At 38.5% G+C, this 20591-nt stretch overlaps 1 protein-coding gene across 2 annotated transcripts in view; it reads left to right on the top strand.

Annotated features, from left to right (window-relative positions):
* Positions 1-20591, top strand: part of myo10 (myosin X) — a 442319-nt gene that overhangs the window by 394700 nt on the left and 27028 nt on the right. For both annotated transcript variants that reach the window (XM_051928931.1, XM_051928929.1), the window contains 6 exons: positions 10478-10601; positions 14513-14756; positions 15250-15345; positions 17515-17608; positions 17711-17766; positions 18117-18259. In XM_051928931.1, the coding sequence (XP_051784891.1) occupies positions 10478-10601; positions 14513-14756; positions 15250-15345; positions 17515-17608; positions 17711-17766; positions 18117-18259 (757 nt within the window). The remainder of the gene's footprint in view (positions 1-10477; positions 10602-14512; positions 14757-15249; positions 15346-17514; positions 17609-17710; positions 17767-18116; positions 18260-20591) is intronic.

Here is a 20591-nt window from a genome sequence, read left to right as displayed (position 1 = left end):
TGTTTGGGTTTGGGGGTGGGGTATCAGTAAATGCTTTGTGAATTCATTGGCATTTTCAGTTTTAATTGTGCTGAAATCCAGATTGTTAGTGATAGTGTGACATCATCTGAAAACTTGTGTAATTTAACTGAGGGTTTAACGGTAGTGTAGTTATTGATGGATAGGTAGGAAGTAGAGGGCAAAGTACAAAACCTTGTACAGTGGAACCTCGAGATACGATCACCTCTGTATACGAGAAATTCAAAATACGAGGAAAGTATGAGCGAAAAATTCAGATCTAAATACGAGCATTGGCTCGCGTAACGAGCCACGAACCAGGCTGTGGGTATAGCTCGCGGCTTAGCAAGGGGGCGTGGTAGCAGTTGCGAGCCGCGATCTGCGGTGTCTGCGTTTCTCACTTAAGTGCACAGGTGGGAAACTGCCCACATCCATGATTGTTCCTGTGGCTGATGGGCTGCAGCTGCCATGTCCTCCCCTCATATATAGAGAAGCGCGAGCCGGTTAAGGGGGAGAAAAAGTAAAAGAAAAGAGAGAGAGAGAGAGAGAGAGAGGGAGGGAGGGAGAGGTAGGGGGGGGCAGGCAGGCGGGCGAGTGAGTGCAGGCTCGCGTGTAGCTGAACAGTGAGCTGAACAGGCGAGCCAAACAGCTGAAGCAGGACGGTGTAGAGAAGGTCAGCTGCATTAAGAGTGTCTCGCCTGTTGCAGAACCCGCAGGTGAGACGCTAACAGAGAAGAAGCACCGGGGATTGTCATCTGTTTTTTAAAGACGGCATCCTTTTGACGTTTTAACCTCGTGTTAAAGGATTGTTATTCTTGTGTATTTTAAACCTCCACTTCACAACTGTTTTAAGGATTATTTATTTAAAGATTTATTGAATGCTCTACTGCACTTTGGACACCTGTTTTGATTCTTTTAATAATCAGTTATATTATTTACCAGTGTTATTTATTAAAGGTAGACTACAGTATATATAATTTATCAGTGTTATTTGTTAGGAAAATTGATTTTTATGTTAATATATTTGGGGTGCAGAACGGATTAACTGGATTTCCATTATTTTCAATGGGGAAGTTTGTTCTAGATACGAGAAATTCACTATACAAGCTCAGTTCTGGAACGAATTAAACTCGTATCTAGAGGTTCCACTGTAGTATAAATGATGTCTACAGCTAGATATTACTGATTTGATGCAAGAGTAAAATCTTTGGGTTGATTGTGTTTCCCAAATTAAGATCGCCCAACACCCTGAATCACTTCATATATGCTGTTGACTGGTCTTTGAATTTCTGTTTCACAAGTAAACACATATTATAACTGAGGTCAAGTTCTTGATTGCCCCTCTCAGCGACTCCTTTCTTACAGCTTCTCCTCAGCATAGATGCATGTGTAACCTAGCCACCTTGGCTAGAAATATCTGTACAGCTGTACCACTTTGTATCACTGTCAAGCTTGAACTCCCCTGTATTCACTGCATTGAAAGAAGCTCATAGACGGAACACTATAAAAAAAATTATAATTTGAGAATTAGTTTTGATAAAGTAGGCCAGAATGGATCACAGATCCACAGTGGGTATAGAAAAGAATCACCCCCTTCAAAATATTCCCTTTTTTTTTTTTTGCTTTACAGCCTTAAATGAAAACACACACAAAAAATATTTCTTCCCAGCTTTATTTACTCAATGCAACCTATAACACCCAAGTGAAAGATATCACAACTACAGTTCAGAAAAATTATAAAAAATCAAAAACAAGACATACTGAGATTAATAAAGAATCACCCCCCAATGTCAATATTTTGTTGAACCACTTTTTGCTTTACTTACAGCCTTGAGTCTGTTGAGATACATCTCTATCAGCTTTACACATCTAGATTGAGCAATATTTGCCCACTCTTCTTTACAGAACTGTTCAAGTTCGGTCAGATTGGATGGTGAGCATTGGTGGACTGCTATCTTTAAATCTTTCCACAGATTTTCAATAGGATTTAGGTCTGGGCTCTGACTGGGCCACACGAGGACATTCACTTTTTTCTCCTTCAGCCACTGTGTGGTCAATTTTGCTGTGTGCTTCAGGTCTTTGTCATGTTGAAAGGTGAACATTCTGCCCATCTTCAACTTTCTGGCAGAGGGTAGCAGGTGTTCCTCAAGAACTGTATTTTGCCCCATCCATTTTTCCTTCTACCCTAACGAGAGCTCCAGGCCCTGTGGCAGAGAAACACCCCCACAACAGGATGCTGCCACCTCCATGCTTTACTGTAGGTATGGTGTGTTGTGGATGGTGAGCAGCATTGGATTTCCGCCAGGTGTACCATTTGGTATTGAGGCCAAATAGTTTGATTTTGGTCTCGTCTGACCATAAGATCTTTTTCCACTTGGCATCAGAATCTTCAAGGTGCAGTCTGGCAAACCTCAAACAAGCCTTAACAATAGAATTACCAGAGCCAATGAAAAACTCGTAATTCTGGCCCACCTTAAATCCCTTCACACCTCTCTGTCAGCCTCTTTTGTCTTCTAAATGTGTCGATAAGCCCAAGCAGCAAGCAGCCTTGTACCATCCCCCCCATCGCCTCAGAACGGCCAAGAAGGTTCGCCCAGTTCCTGCCTTGATTGATTATCTGGGAGTGAGCTACTCAGAATTGTAAGGGGAAATAACTTGATGTGCGATTTGTGTCTAAACAATCTTATGTAAACAAATCATTAAAACAGAAACATTTTTCATGTTTTAGTAATAAATGACAAAATGTACACATGAACTATATAATATGTAAAGGCTGATGGCCAAATATCAAATAAACACTTCCATAAAAAGGGCAACCACAATACAGCAGCTTCCGTGGTGCAGCGGTTAGAGCTGTCGACTTATAATCCAAAGGTCGTGAGTTCGAAACCAGCTCCCCTGCAGATTTACTGTTTCGAGTAATGAGTTCCTCTTATTGTTACTATTATACTGTACAATAAAAACATACATTTCATTTGTATCTGTAACAGTCTGTGTAAATTTATAGGACTTGTAAAAGTTAGCGTTTTTTCTTTCACTCTTATTTTCTCAGTCACGATCATGATATAACGTCCAATGCCCCCACCCCAGATCTGACGCGGTTACTTTTTATCTAAAACTGGAAATAACTGTAGATGTGAGTGGTGCTTTGAGACAATGGAACTGTAAATTCTCTGATCTGGAGGGGTAAAAGCTGACACACAAACGCTGGTGAATCTGCCTTCTTCGTATTTCACCGTCACTTGAATTTTTTTTTATTCAGTTTTACTGAGTGTTCCTGCTTACGCTGCATTAGTATGCACCTTATGGTCCATGATATCAAATAACTCATTTTATGACCTGTATAGTACATTTTGGAAAACATTGTGGCACTGATGCAACATTATTCGTATTATTCATATTCATTCGCCTGCCTACTTGCGCTTCTAATCAGTGATCGCGTTTTTTTCTTTTCTTTGATCTTGCCAGTGTCCACATTTTGGTGCACAGGTCAGTTCCGCGCTATATGCAATCATCAGATTCAAATGTTAACAGTTCACACACACACCCAAGGACCATCCTTTCAACGTTTAGGACATGTGTACCTGTTGCAATGTACATGCTTCTCTCTGTGCTGTGGTTACTATTACACTGAAGAGGCGCCTGACACTGTCTGAGTTTGCTTTCCTGGGTAAGCGGCGGTCTTGGAAGAGAAGCTTGTTGATGTTGCATCCTCTTTTGCTTTATCCATCGCCTTTTCTTGTAAGAAGCGACGACAAAGCTCCTGTGCAAGTTGAGGAAAGAACACTCTTCTTTTCTCAGTGCTTACCGTGCATGCCTTGTATAGTACATGCGCGCAAGTCGCCGCCAAGTCAAGCGTGTTATATCACACTGCAACTGGCCACCTGCATGCTCCTGCCGCACTGAATAAGCTCACGCCTTCTGGTACACAATGTCAACGCAGCACCAGGGGAAAAAAAGAAAGAGACAAATATATGTGACATTTTGAAGAAATCATTTTATGACCTGAATAGTACCAATCAGATAACAGCGTCACACTAATGCAATATTATGTGAAAACAAACAGCGTCAGATCAGGTGTGACTTTATACTGGCGCTGTTAGAGTCAGATCAGAAGGGGCGAGGGAGAGCGTGAACGAGACTTGAGATAATAAAGCTGAAAAAAAAGCTAACTTTTAGAAATGCCATACATTTACAGCTGATCTGACGCTGTTTGTTGACATTTCAAGACCCAACAGGAGCGGAGCGAATGGTAATACAAACTTATACTTAAATTCAACACTCTACAAAATGGTCTAAATAGAGACAAGAGTTTTATGACCACATATGTGGACTAACAGACTGATTGACCAGCTGACTACATCAGTGGCCTATCTTACAGACAATGCACTTCAAAAAAACGTTACAGGACTTTTTCTAGTGATGGTTATCTTATCTCTACATTTTATTAGTTCATTGTTCTCTTCTTTCAGGATTAAGTCATCTAAGGTTAATTAATTTTGCTAACATTTGAACAAAAAGGTTGTTAAGATGAAAGAAAAAAATCACTTTGCTGTCCCAATATAAGTTAGAGTATTTTTCAGTTTCTTTGTTACACCTTGCCTGATGAAAGGGCCTTCGCTGCCTCGAAAGCTTGCATTTGTAATCTATTTAGTTAGCCAATAAAAGTTGTCATTTCATCCTATTTTCTCCTATTCACTACATTGACACGGAATGGAATTTACAGAGCAAATGTCTTCAGACTGTAGCAATGGTGTTCAAGGATGCTCTGTCAGCCAGAGGGCTTAGAGAGGACCACCAGGTGTGTATTACTCTACAGACAACAAAGTGAACATTGTTAGGGCTATGTTGCTGAAAAATTGGATTCGCCGTCAGTGCTTCAGACCTAAGTGAAGTTTACTAGTTTAATTAATTTACCATTGGAAATATGCTTTGTAGTGTGTTGCATAGATTACATTGTCAATGCTATCATTATAACATACTACATTTGAGTTGCTTCTACCACAAGTCTAATTGTTAATTAATAATACGTGAAGCCCGAGACAGTGAATAGGCTAGTCTTTTTTAGCAATGAACCTGTAGTGTACAAGAGAAAATGTGTGCTGCCATTATAAAAAGAAAACAAGAAAAGATCCCAGATTATAATAATAATTTTTAAGCAATAGGGAATAGAAGTAGATACAGTATTTATTGCATCTAGTAATGCAGATTTGGTTTGCATTGTGCTATTTGAAAATCAGTAGTATTCCAGAATTTTTTAATTAAATGTTAAATGTATATAGTTTATGTACCTTTTCTCAAAAATAAATCTTATCTGCTTATTAATATATTTTATTTTAACTTGTTTATTCAGAATATATTAGGATAGAAAATGGAAATAGGAATATGCTTCTTCTTTTTTCGGCTGCTCCCGTTAGGGGTCGCCACAGCGGATCATCATTTTCTCTATCTTTCTGTCCTCGTCATCTAGCTCTGTCACACCCATCAACTTCGTGTCCCCTCTCACCACATCCATAAACGTCTTCTTAAGCCTTCTTCTTTTCCTCTTGCTTGGCAGCTCTATCTTTAACATCCTTTTCCCAATATACCCAGCATCTCTCCTGCACAAGTCCACACCAACACAATCTTGCCTCTCTGACTTTGTCTCCCAACCATCCAATTTGAGATGACCCTCTAATGTCCTCATTTCTAATCCTGTCCATCCTCGTCACCCCATTGCAAATCTTAAAGATACAGAAAAAAATATCGTGATAATATTTTTGTCCATATCGCCCAGCTTTACTACAGTAACACTAATGCACATCTGTGTTTTCACAGCAGTTAATTAGAGTTGCAAAACTGACATCATTAAATTTCTGTTCTCGGTTTGGTCAAACGAAAGTCGGAACCACTCTTGAGTGCTTCCCCATTTGTCAAATATCATGGAAATCTTTGGCTTTTCCTGTTTTGCTGGCCAAGGAAAGTCATACAACCTCACTACTTTGTTTATTGTTAACAGTAATGCCATTTTTTTGCAAAACTGATTTAACAAACCTAATAGATAATTCACACACAGATATTTATGAGTATATTGATTATAACTGACCATCTACAAATTGTCTTATCCATTTTAGAGTCTATGCTTATAGACCTTGTATTTAAGTTTGTGCTATCACTGTTGCTAAGAATCCAAGCAATGTTTTCTATATACTGTATTTTTTATTTTTGAACTAGTACTAGCATTTCTTCACAATAGACACATTATACCCAAGCCACTTTAAGAGGCACAGATAATCCTGTTGCAAATTATATTGCACATTTTTTGTAGTTTCAGTTTTTGCTGTATTTGTAAAGTTGTATATTATTACTTTGTAACAAAGGCTATGGCATTAAGAAATTGGTTAAAAAATAATTTTTAAGTAATTTAGTTAATTTATACAGTACTTTGGCACAGGCTTGTTTCCTAAACCTTTCCTTGAGGACATCACAGCTACACCTGAGTTAAATTAATGAGGGAGTGGTTAATTGGACCAATTGTGGTAATGATGCAATATGAGTATATTAGAAGGTAACTCCAAACATGAGTGTACATCAAGCAGAGGTTTTGAAATGGCATAACTATTACACATTGACAGACACAAAATCATTGTTTTATATAAACAAGGTTATAGTTGGAAAGCAGTAGCATACCAAACCATATTATCAAGATGTGGTATCAAGGCTGTCAGAAATGAAGAGACTGTGCAAGCTGAAAACAGAGTGTGGTGGAAGACCCACAAAGCTGTCTCTGTCTGATACCCAGTACTTAAAAATTACTTCCTTAAAGGACAGAAACGAAGTAACAGAATCCACATGTGGTTAGTATTTGGCAGAATCCTCTGGCACCAATGTATGCATTTCAGCTATGTAAATTATTCTTAAAAGATGTGATCTAGTACACCATGTTTTTTTTCAAATTTTTTTTGGAAAAGTAACGAGCAAAAGAGATTACAGTGTATGAAAGACTGTAAAGTATGGAGTAACAACCCAGTGGCACAAAAAGTCTTGCGCATCATGAGTCCAAATTTTACAATTTTTGCTCACATCAACAGCATTGATAAGAAATACATTGGTACCTCTCTTCAGCCTTGTGTGAGCACTTTGGTGACTCATTAATGGTTGGGGGCGCATTTCAGGTAACAAAGTATGGTCCTCACCAAAATCCATCAAATGATGACTGCTAAGAAATATAGACAGTTGTGGCTTCAGAAAGATAACTTATTGTTAAAAACTTAGTATTTCGGCTTAGTAGTGACCCCAACACACTGCAAACACAATTAAGACATTCTTGGAGCAGCTGAAACACTAACATAAACAGGCAAAGTCAAAAGAAGAGTTGGCGAATCCATCCATCCATCCATTGTCTCCCGCTTATCCGAGGTCGGGTCGTGGGGGCAGCAGCTTGAGCAGAGATGCCCAGACTTCCCTCTCCCCGGCCACTTCTTCTAGCTCTTCCGGGAGAATCCCAAGGCGTTCCCAGGCCAGTCGAGAGACATAGTCCCTCCAGTGTGTCCTGGGTCTTCCCCGGGGCCTCCTCCCGGTTGGACGTGCCCGGAACACCTCACCAGGGAGGCGTCCAGGAGGCATCCTGATCAGATGCCCGAGCCACCTCATCTGACTCCTCTCGATGCGGAGAAGCAGCGGCTCTACTCTGAGCCCCTCCCGGATGACTGAGCTTCTCACCCTATCTTTAAGGGAAAGCCCAGACACCCTGCGGAGGAAACTCATTTCAGCCGCTTGTATTCGCGATCTCGTTCTTTCGGTCACTACCCATAGCTCATGACCATAGGTGAGGGTAGGAACATAGATCGACTGGTAAATTGAGAGCTTCGCCTTGCGGCTCAGCTCCTTTTTCACCACGACAGACCGATGCAATGCCCGCATTACTGCGGATGCCGCACCGATCCGCCTGTCGATCTCACGCTCCATTCTTCCCTCACTCGTGAACAAGACCCCAAGATACTTGAACTCCTCCACTTGGGGCAGGATCTCGCTACCAACCCTGAGAGGGCACTCCACCCTTTTCCGGCTGAGGACCATGGTCTCGGATTTGGAGGTGCTGATTCTCATCCCAGCCGCTTCACACTCGGCTGCGAACCGATCCAGAGAGAGCTGAAGATCACGGCCTGATGAAGCAAACAGGACAACATCATCTGCAAAAAGCAGTGACCCAATCCTGAGCCCACCAAACCGGACCCCCTCAACACCCTGGCTGCGCCTAGAAATTCTGTCCATAAAAGTTATGAACAGAATGGTTTTCGTCCTGGTCGCGGAACAGTGGACCAGCTCTATACCCTTAGCAGGGTCCTGGAGGGTGCATGGAAGTTTGCCCAACCAGTCTACATGTGTTTTGTGGACTTAGAAAAGGCATTCGACCGTGTCCCTCGGGGAATCCTGTGGGGGGTACTCCGAGAGTATGGGGTACCGGCCCCCCTGATAAGGGCTGTTCAGTCCCTGTACGATCGGTGCCAGAGCTTGGTCCGCATTGCCGGCAGAGTTGGCGAATCTTGAAATAAAATTAAAGGAATTTAAAACAGTACTACTTGAAAAAAATACATATAGTACGTAAATTGTGAATTCTGAGGGAGAACATTCAAAATACTGACTTGTTTTAAAAGCACAAGACACTTACATTACAGTCATATGATAAAGTTTGGGAATCCCTCTTAATTGTTTGAAAGCTCAGCCAATGATAAACAAAACTCCAAAGTAACAACTTCCTTTTAATATATGACATGCCTTATGAAAACAGTAGTATTTCAGCAATTACATTTATTGGATTAACATAAAATATGCAATATATATCATAACAAAATTAGACAGGTGCATAAATTTGGGCACCCCAACAGAGATATTACATCAATATTTAGTTGAGCCTCCTTTTGCAAATATAACAGCCTCTATACTCCTCCTATAACCTTTGATGAGTGTCTGGATTTTGGATGGAGGTATTTTTGACCATTCTTTCATACAAAATCTCTCCAGTTACATTTGATGGCTGCCGAGCATGGACAGCCTGCTTCAAATCATCCCATAGATTTTCGACGACATTCAAGTCAGGGGACTGCCATTCCAGAACATTGTACTTCTCCCTCTGCATGAATGCCTTTGTAGATTTCGAACTGTGTTTTGGGTCATTGTCTTGTTGGAATATCCAACCCCTGCATAACTTCAACTTTGTGACTGATGCTTGAACATTATCCTAAAGAATTTGTTGATATTGGGTTGAATTAATCCGACCCTCGATGTTAACTAGGGCTCCAGTCCCTGAACTAGCCACACAGCCCCACAGCATGATGGAACCTCCACCAAATTTGACAGTAGGTAGCAGGTGTTTTTCTTGGAATGTGGTGTTCTTCTTCCGCCATGCAAAACGCTTTTTGTTATGACCAAATAACTCAATTTTTGTCTCATCAGTCCAAAGCACTTTGTTCCAAAATTAATCTGGCTTGTCTAAATGAGCATTGGCATACAAAAAGCGACTTTGTTTGTGGCGTGAGTGCAGAAAGGGCTTCTTTCTCATCACCCTGCCATACAGATGTTCTTTGTGCAAATTGCGCTGAATTGTAGAACGATGTACAGATACACCATCTGCAGCAAGATGTTCTTGCAGGTCTTTGGAGGTAATCTGTGGGTTGTCTGTAACCATTCTCACAATCCTGCGCATATGCCGCTCCTGTATTTTTCTTGGCCTGCCAGACCTGGGTTTAACAGCAACTGTGCCTGTGGCCTTCCATTTGCTGATTACATTCCTTACAGTTGAAACTGACAGTTTAAACTTCTGAGGTAGCTTTTTGTATCCTTCCCCTAAACCATGATACTGAACAATCTTTGTTTTCAGATCTTTTGAGAGTTTCTTTGAGGATCCCATGCTGTCACTCTTCAGAGGAGAGTCAAAGGGAAGCACAACTTGCAATTGACCACCTTAAATACTTTTTCTCATGATTGGACACACCTGTCTGTGAAGGTCAAGGCTTAATGAGCTAAACCAACCAATTTGGTGTTGCAAGTAATCAGCATTGAGCAGTTACATGCATTCAAATCAGCAAAATTACAAGGGGACCCACATTTTTGCACAGCCAGTTTTTCACATTTGATTTAATTCCATACAACTAGATACTGCTCCACAAAAAATCTCTGTTCGGAAAACACCCCAGTACTCAGATGTTCCTAGGAAATGAAAGACATACCACTGTCATCTTTTTTGTTGAAAGTAGAGTAAATTATTATGCAGGCTGAGAGGGGTTCATAAACTTTTTCATATGACTATATATTATTGTTTACTTGGACAATAGAGAATATATTATACCTAGCTTTAAAAAGTTTATTTGGCCTGAAACTTTTGAACATTGTACAGTAAGTTGTTTAAGTATGGTTTGAATTGGAAGGATTTTACAGGAATTTAAATGTAAAAAAAAATATGCTTAACAACTGAATTAAAAAAATGTATATTTCTTCATAGTTTGAAGACAGTGAAGATGATTTTGATAGCCGATTTGACACCGATGATGAATTATCTTACCGTAGAGATTCTGTGTACAGCTGTGTCAGCCTTCCCTATTTCCATAGTTTCCTCTTCATTAAAGGTAAATATTTTTCTCTTAATATGTTTAAATTAACAATTTAATTTGGGATAATTAATTTAATTTTTGTAACAATGTATATTAATTAAACATGTGTTTTGTCTGATGGTTTTAAGTAGTATTCTGATTTTTTTCACCCTTTAATGGAATGCCTGCCTGCTTATCTCTCCCAGCACTCCCTCCAGTTTGAAAACAATGATTGGCCCAATTTGGTTGAGGCCATCATTTCTCTCTTTTGCTTCTATATGTTGACACTCTGAAAATGACCAAACTGTATTTGTCCCAATTCTTCAAACACACACAAGAATTACAAAAACAGAAAGCACTTTTCACATCTATCTATCTATCTATCTATCTATCTATCTATCTATCTATCTATCTATCTATCTATCTATCTATCTATCTATCTATCTATCTATCTATCTATCTATCTATCTATCTATCTATCTATCTATCTAATAAGAGAGCAGTCAAAACAAGGCACTATATAGGCTTATTTGCCACAGGTATAAAGGAGCCCCAGTAGCATTCTTTACACGCTTTTTGTGTGACATAGATAGAATGTGCTTATTTTGGGTTTATTTAGACTAATTTAAAGCAGCTTGCTCATAATATTCTCAGCAGATAATTATCTCCCTTATACAGTGCATCTGGAAAGTATTCACAGCGCATCACTTTTTCGACATTTTGTTATGTTACAGCCTTATTCCAAAATGGATTAAATTCATTTTTTTCCTCAGAATTCTACACACAACACCCCATAATGACAACGTGAAAAAAGTTTACTTGAGGTTTTTGCAAATTTATTCAAAATAAAAAAATTGAAAAAGCACATGTACATAAGTATTCACAGCCTTTGCTCAATACTTTGTTGATTCACCTTTGGCAGCAATTACAGCCTCAAGTCTTTTTGAATATGATGCCACAAGCTTGGCACACCTATCCTTGGCCAGTTTTGCCCATTCCTCTTTGCAGCACCTCTCAAGCTCCATCAGGTTGGATGGGAAACGTCGGTGCACAGCCATTTAAGATCTCTCCAGAGATGTTCAATCAGATTCAAGTCTGGGCTCTGACTGGGCCACTCAAGGACATTCACAGAGTTGTCCTGAAGCCACTCTTTTGATGTCTTCGCTGTGTGCTTAGGGTCGTTGTCCTGCTGAAAGATGAACCGTCGCCCCAGTCTGAGGTTAAGAGCGCTCTGGAGCAGGTTTTCATCCAGGATGTACATTGCTGCAGTCATCTTTCCCTTTATCCTGACTAGTCTCCCAATCCTTGCCGCTGAAAAACATCCCCACAGCATGATGCTGCCACCACCATGCTTCACTGTAGGGATGGTATTGGCATGGTGATGAGCGGTGCCAGGTTTCCTCCAAACGTGACGCCTGGCATTCACACCAAAGAGTTCAATCTTTGTCTCATCAGACCAGAGAATTTTCATTCTCATGGTCTGAGAGTCCTTCAGGTGCCTTTTGGCAAACTCCAGGCAGGCTTTTGTTATTTTGTTATGTTACAGCCTTATTCCAAAATGGATTAAATTAATTTTTTTCCTCAGAATTCTACACACACCACCCCATAATGACAACGTGAAAAAAGTTTACTTGAGATTTTTGCAAATTTATTAAAAATAAAAAAATTGAGAAAGCACATGTACATAAATATTCACAGTCTTTGCCATGAAGCTCAAAATTGAGCTCAGGTGCATCCTGTTTCCCCTGATCATCCTTGAGATGTTTCTGCAGCTTAATTGGAGTCCGCCTGTGGTAAATTCAGTTGATTGGACATGATTTGGAAAGGCACACACCTGTCTATATAAGGTCCCACAGTTGACAGTTCATGTCAGAGCACAAACCAAGCATGAAGTGAAAGGAATTGTCTGTAGACCTCCGAGACAGGATTGTCTCTTGGCACAAATCTGGGGAAGGTTACAGAAAAATTTCTGCTGCTTTGAAGGTCCCAGTCAGCACAGTGGCCTCCATCATCTGTAAGTGGAAGAAGTTCGAAACCACCAGGACTCTTCCTAGAGCTGGCTGGCCATCTAAACTGAGCAATCGGGGGAGAAGGGCCTTAGTCAGGGAGGTGACCAAGAACCCGATGGTCACTCTGTCAGAGGTCCTCTGTGTAGAGAGCAGAACCTTCCAGAAGGACAACCATCTCTGCAGCAATCCACCAATCAGGCCTGTATGGTAGAGTGGCCAGACGGAAGCCAATCCTTAATAAAAGGCACATGGCAGCCCGCCTGGAGTTTGCCAAAAGGCACTTGAAGGACTCTCAGACCATGAGAAAGAAAATTCTCTGGTTTGATAAGACAAAGATTGAACTCTTTGGTGTGAATTCCAGGCGTCACGTTTGGAGGAAACCAGACACCGCTCATCACCAGGCCAATACCATCCCTACAGTGAAGCATGGTGGTTGCAGCATCATGCTGTGGGGATGTTTTTCAACGGCAGGAACTGAGAGACTAGTCAGGATAAAGGGAAAGATGACTGCAGCAATGTACAGAGACATCCTGGATGAAAACCTGCTCCAGGGAGCTCTTGACCTTAGACTGGGGTGACAGTTCATCTTTCAGCAGGACAACGACCCTAAGCACACAGCCAAGATATCAAAGGAGTGGCTTCAGGACAACTCTGTGAATGTCCTTGAGTGGCCCAGCCAGAGCCCAGACTTGAATCCGATTGAACATCTCTGGAGAGATCTTAAAATGGCTGTGTACCGACGCTTCCCATCCAACCTGATGGAGCTTGAGAGGTGCTGCAAAGAGGAATGGGCAAAACTGGCCAAGGATAGGTGTGCCAAGCTTGTGGCATCATATTCAAAAAGACTTGAGGCTGTAATTGCTGCCAAAGGTGCATCGACAAAAGTATTGAGCAAAGGCTGTGAATACTTATGTACATGTGATTTCTCAGCTTTTTTATTTTGAATAAATTTGCAAAAACCTCAAGTTAACTTTTTTCACGTTGTCATTATGGGGTGTTGTGTGTAGAATTCTGAGGAAAAAAATTTATTTAATCTATTTTGGAATAAGGCTGTAACATAACAAAATGTGGAAAAAGTGATGTGCTGTGAATACTTTCCAGATACACTGTATAAACAGGTTACCTCCATCTAGATAAGAGTTTGATGAGCTTAGATGGTACATATCTGCCACTGTTGTCACGTGCTTTGTTTTATTCTTGAAATGCAAGCTCTAGTAAAACCTGCTATAAAATAAGTATATTAAATTTATTATTGTGGCATTATCATTACTAATCTTTGTGCTGCCATAGTTGAATTTCCACCTGAATTAAAGAACTACTGTTAAGTCTGTTTTTGTTGGTAGCTTACTTTTTTGGCCTTCAAATTTGTATTTCCAATTTAAATTAAAGTTGCCTCTTATTGCCTCTTATTTGTACACCAAGCTGGTTACTAGTTTTATTAGTCAAAATCCTGACCAATCTTTGTCCAATGAATTCGGTAGCTCTGTACACTTATTTGCTATCCTCTTCCCAGTTTCCAAATGTAATAAAAGAAAGGCAGACTGACATGACTTTGTTGAAATTTTAACATTTGTTATACAATTAAATAATGATATTAGAAATATATATGTGTGTATTAGTGACTTAAAATTGTAAATCAATATATTCTTCATTTTAAAGTTAAAAACATGCTTCTACATGCGTCTGGCAGTAATTTGCACATTTTCTGTTGTGTGCTACACATTTAATGATGACAAGTAACAACAGTGATTAAATGGTGTTGAAAAATAATTACAAAGTTAAGCCAGTTTTCTTTGGCTCTGTTCATAGAAACAATGCCACTTTCCAGTTACCTTTTCAGTTACATGAAAAATTATTAACTTGTTTACAGATATACTGTATAATTGTATGATCTAATGTAAGCTTGAACTCAAACATTTTTTCTGCATTTATGTTAAGGGGGTATAATAAATACGTGGAAAAGAAGATGGTGTGTCCTTAAGGATGAAACATTTTTGTGGTTCCGTTCCAAACAAGAGGCACTGAAGCAAGGATGGCTGCACAAGAAAGGTGGTGGCTCTTCTACCCTCTCAAGACGCAACTGGAAAAGACGCTGGTTTGTTCTGCGGCAGTTTAAACTGATGTATTTTGAGAATGACAGTGAAGAGAAGCTCAAGGGAACGTTAGATGTGAGACAGGCAAAGTACGTTGGTTTTAATGAAAATTATTTACTACTAAAAATGAATTTTAATTATAATATGGAAGTCTTGTTTAAAGAGAAAGTATTTGTGGTGTTTTTTTTATACCTAGCAGATTTTTTTTGTGGTATATATTAGGTATTACTATTTTTTACATATCTGTGTGTAATTAAGTATTATTTTTAAAAGCTGTGCATTTTATATTTAAAAAAGTTGTTAGTTTAATTGGTACATGTTTTAAGGTTTTCAGCTCAAATTACTAAATGTGTCATCTTCGTGTTTCTCTCTCTCTCTCTCTCTCCTGAGATATTTTTTTTGGTTTCTGGTTTTTGTGGTGCAGTAATGACAGATTGAGAGGAGTACAACGTTTTCTCTTTTATATAAATATATATCTGTTCTATAAATAAAAATCTGTTCTTTCTGTTGACATTACCTTTGAATTGTTAGACTGTAGTTTGATTAATTACAAAAAACTTGATACTTCCTTTTATCATTCAGAGAGATCATTGATAATACAGGGAAGGAAAATGGAATTGATATCATAATGCCAGAACGAACTTATCATCTCATTGCAGAGTCTGCTGAAGATGCCAGGTAGGATTTTATTTAGTCATTTTAATATCTGTAAATAATTCATGCATTTAGAGAAGTCTGTCTCTGGAATGTATTTTTTTATTTTTATGGTAAATATTCAGCACTTCAACTGTGTTTGCAAAGTTCATTTGCAAGTTAAAAGGAAGTATCACTTCAAAAATTGTAGGATCCCAGCTTGGTAATTTTTTTTTTTTTTTTTTTTAAGTATTATTTTATATGTTAGTGTAGATATTAGACAAGGTTCTTTTTTCATTACTGAGTCATTTTAATGCTTCGCCTGTAGCTATAACTACTGGATGACATCTGTTTTTGAATGCATACAGCATAATATAAGACACAATGAAAGGTAAAAGCTCAGATCAGAACACATGACCCTCAGTTCTGTTTCACTGGCATGTTTCCAGAAAAAAATAATATCTTGGTTGTTGCATCAGGCTGTATTTTAAATTCGTTAGAGCTGTGACCTTAAATTGCACAAACTTTTCAACTGTGACATTTGCCATGTCAGCCCTCAAAATCACACTTTGTTTGGAATGTATACTGAGTCTGTTCTTCACATCCCTGGTGGTATGCAGATGTGACATTCCATTATGCACTCTTGTTCTGCCAGTTGACGTTTCAAGTGTATAGGCCAATTGGAGTCTTTTTCGGAGTATGTCAGAATCTCTGTTCCCATATCATTTGTGTCTGAGTGTTTCATTAACAGAATGTCAGCAGTGTGGATAGTTAACATTCCTAAAGGTTTTTGTTGTACGTTTTGTAAAAAAAATTATGAGTTGACATCTGAATGGAAATGAAGCACACACAATGAGATTTTCATTTTCATGCCAGGGCTTTGTGTATCTTTTAAGTCGTTTTCTCTGTGTTCTGTGTTTTATTTAACTGTACTAGCATGTAAAAGTAAGCAGTGGTATTCCTTCATAACAATTTCTAGAATCTGTGAAAAGTTAGCAATAAGCATCCCTCAGTAATTTGACTTAATATTCAAATACTTTAAACTAGCTTGAACTTTGTTTTGAGATTTTTTTTCAATTTGCTCAATTTAATTTATATATAGAAAAATATTGGTTTTAGTTTGTAATTGTCTTTATGCCATCTGCTGGCTGTCATGCAGTGTATGTAGCCTGTGTGTTCCTTGAGTGTTATAGATTATCTTTTTTTCACTTTTAAGCCATTCAAGTTCTTAACCTGAGGTGTTGCTGTTTCAGTTTAGACAGTTTATAGTCAATTTGTTTTCCCGTGCAGTGGGTGGTTGCAGGGTTCCTTAGTTTACTTAACTTTTAAATCTGTATTTCTGTATTTTATCAAATAATACTGTCAGAAGATATTATAATGATCTGATGCTACTCGAAACAGACCAGGCACCATTCCAGTGCCACTGGAAGTCATACTGGAAGTACTGGAGTTTTAATGATAGTTTTAAATCTAGAATTGTAATAGGATTACATTAATCATAAACAGGAAATTATACTTTTTGTGAAGGATAGCTAAACTGTGTGTACATATGGAAATATTTGTAAATTCTTATGGTGATATGTAACTTATTAAAATGAGAGTACAACATAGAAACTTTATGCTTCACTGTCAATTTCCTTAGCTGCTATATCATACTCTTTGACTACCTTAACCATAAATTAAAACCATCCAGTGATATAGCAGGTACTCTGTCAGACCACATGGAGCCCAGTTATGGTTGTGAAAGTCTTAAATTATAAAATGTATCTTTAATGTAAATTGTGTTTGTTGTTCTAGAAATAGAAAGTCAAAATAGCATAACACAACATTTATACAGTTTGTAGGCCACCAATAAAGTGGAATTAATAAATTGACTTAAGGTAGTTTGGAGGTCTTTTTTTTTAAATGAGTAGTTCCAGAGAGTACTCAGTAATGAAAACAATTGCAATGTTTTTTGTTTTCCCTTGGAATTAAAACATTATTGCAGGGATGTGCAAAATCAGGATAAGTTTACTCTTGTTGACCGGTAATGTAATGCTTTAAATCTTTTCAGTTCACTAGCTGTGTTTACTCATAGTCATTTTAGGACATATGGAACACAAAGGGATTTACAAACAAGAGGAATCTTTAAAAGCAGTTTAAAAATTCTGTAGGCTGATAGTTCCAAGAGCAGTAATGTCATGCTTATATTTTGTCTTCAACTTATCATTGCAGCCATTGGTTCAGTGTCTTGAGCCAGGTACATGGATCCACTGAGCAGGAGATTCGTGAAATGCATGATGAACAAGCCAATCCTCAAAATGCAGTGGTGAGTTTATGTCAAGGATAACATTGATATAAAAATTATTTTTTTAAGCCTTCCACATAAATGTCAACTTTTAAAATGTTTTTCTTTATACTATTTATCTAGGGTACTCTTGATGTCGGAATGATAGATTCAGTGTGTGCTTCTGATAATCCAGACAGGTAAGAAAACATTTATCTCTATTCTTATACATTTTCAACATATGATTGTATTTTCATTCAGTTATGATGTATAGTGCCTTTGTTTAATATTTTATTAACATATTTTCACTTGAACTTAACTTTCTCTGATTAATAAAATGTAACATTTTGCAAAAAGGTAGTGTCACTACAGTTAGATTTAATTTATTGAGTTATAATACAATTAATTGGCTTTGGTTTTTGTTTTTTTTTTTTTTATACAACGCATTGAGCTTAAAAAGAGGATACTTTTCATTTTTCACAGTTGTTAAATATGTCGTGATCATTTATATAGTATCTATTCTTTTTTTTTTCCTCCAATATCTGGCTAGACCTAACTCTTTTGTAATTATCACTGCCAATCGCATTCTGCATTGCAACGCTGATACTCCTGAAGAGATGCATCACTGGATTACACTTCTGCAGAGATCGAAAGGAGATACACGTGTTGAGGGGCAGGAGTTCATCGTGAGAGGTGGGAAAGTTCTCAGCAAAACAAGAACATATTCATTTTAGAGACTTAAACTTTTGATGATTTACTTATCAAGCTTTACAGATACTGATAGACCTATTTTGACACAATATATTTTCCACCAATCAGTTTTTAGTTAATAATTTTGAGGCCTGTCAAATAAAACTTGCTAGTTTTGTGATGTGAAAGCTTATCTGAGCTCCATGAGTTTTTTGTGTGGGTCACAAGTCTTTCCTGGCATCTGCATCTTTATGTAGAAGAACTGGGAGGACAATTGAAGTAGTCACGAGGAGAACACTCAAACTCCGCATAGATCAGGTACAAGATTCAGATCCTTGTTTGTAGGGCTTTGAAAGCAGCAGCATTATCATTTGTATCTTTGCATCTTTATTTAATGATGCCTATTTCTTACTAAAAAATTCAGGATTTTGTCAGATACCTTCTGCTTTTTTTAATGTTGAGAGCATGTTAAAACGAAAATCTGTGGTATCTGCCCAATAGAAGTGTAAAGTACAAAGTAGTACTTATATTATGCCTCTGGCCTCATTGTATAGTCATGCTCCTGTAAAAGAAGAAACCTTGAAATATTCTGTACAAAAGTTATTAAAAATAATTTAATGAAGGTCACTTGTAAGCCAGTGGCTTTCATAAAACATAATGTATGAAACATTTCCTGGCAATGTAAGCACTCTACAGCAATGATTAGTGTCACTTTATTTATTGCTCCAGAGTTTTGGATTCAAATCCCAACTTGTAAATAGTCTGTCTGGAGATTTACCTTCTTCCTAGGTTAATGTGGATTATCTCAAGGTGGTGTAGTTTTCACCCATGCTCATTAAATATGTATTTTAAGCTGGCTGATGAGCCTAATATTTCTGAGTTTGTACATGATTTCAGTGCCGCTAGCATCTATCCCAAAATCATCAAGTGCAAAGCTGGAATCGTTATATAACATGAACTGTTGTTGGGAGGACAGATGAAGGTAGACATGTACGGTGAAAATTGTGGGTTTCAAAATTTGGTTTGCTTTACATCAATAATGAAGTAGATAAGACACTATTGAGGGTTATATACCATTTGAAGTCCTTATATGCAGTTAATTTTGTGTTGATAGCAAAACAGAATTGAAGAAAGTATTGGAATAAATAAATTGATATGGAAATGATGACTTGATGAGGTAAAGGATAAAGACAATATGGAAGAGGTTGTTACGCGGCTTTATAGAATTTGTGGTAAATGAGTTAAATGTAGTTTTGCACACTACTATGTCAATTTTTTGTAAAAAATATTTTTATTGTACATTTAGCTTACCTATTTGAGTGAATATTTTTTTTCCAACTTGCATAGCTATTGTTTTAAAGTGCTTAGGTTTTTTCTGTCTAAAACTTGCCCTGCTAAACTTGTTCTCATAAAGTAAAATTTGTTACAAACAGGTTCTTCCTGTCTGGGTAGTCTATACAGCATGAAAGAAAGAGTATTGCAGGAAATTTAACAAAACTGTACTTGTAGTGTGCACTGTAACATTTGTGCTCATTTTTGACTGTTTTTTATTTTAGAACATGCCTCTGACATATATTCTGATATTTTCACAGTTGCTGCTTAGCAACTTGACCTTAAAAGAGATATATAAATTCATTATAGCCTATATATATTGTGGCCGACGGCCAGGGCCCTTGCCCGGCCAGGACGCCTCTCCCTTGTATGTACCGGGTGGGCAAGCCTGGTCAGGACAATACCTCCCCCGGAACACTAGATGGCAGCCCCCCTGGGTTGCAGTGGTGTCTAGGACTCCCGCAGAGCTTCATGGGAGTTAGAGTTTGGTGCAGCCCTGTTGGGATCCGTGGGCACCACCAGGGAGTGGTGTAGCTGCTGCTCAGCCCCACAGAGCAGCTGTTCCGCCACACAGGTGGCTGCAGGAAGTAGGTCTTCAAGCACCTGGAGCACTGGTGCGTTGTTATAAAAGGAGCCAGCAACCACTACTCCGGGAGCCAGAGTCAGGAGGAGGGTGACAAAACTTGCTGGGAGGAGTGGAGAAGAAAGAAAATAGAGAAGGGAGAGTATTTTTAAGTGTTCTGTGTATTGGGACGATGTTGTGCCTGTGGGATATGAGGAAGGTGTTTCCCATGAGGTGAAGAAAATAAAATCATGAATATATCTATCTATCTATTATAAAAAGAAATCCTGTCCTGGAAAGCAAAAAGCAAGTCTACGATACATGATCTTCTCGTAAGACATTTTAAAGACCTGCGAGACCAAAGACACGCCCTACTTACAATCTACCCGCGAGACCAAAGACACGCCCTACTTACAATCTACCCGCGAGACCAATGACACG

The sequence above is a fragment of the Erpetoichthys calabaricus genome, chromosome 6 (assembly GCF_900747795.2).
Source record: "Erpetoichthys calabaricus chromosome 6, fErpCal1.3, whole genome shotgun sequence".
Lineage (NCBI taxonomy): Eukaryota > Metazoa > Chordata > Cladistia > Polypteriformes > Polypteridae > Erpetoichthys > Erpetoichthys calabaricus.
Note: the sequence above shows the minus strand (reverse complement) of the source record. Positions and strands in the feature narration are given on the sequence as shown.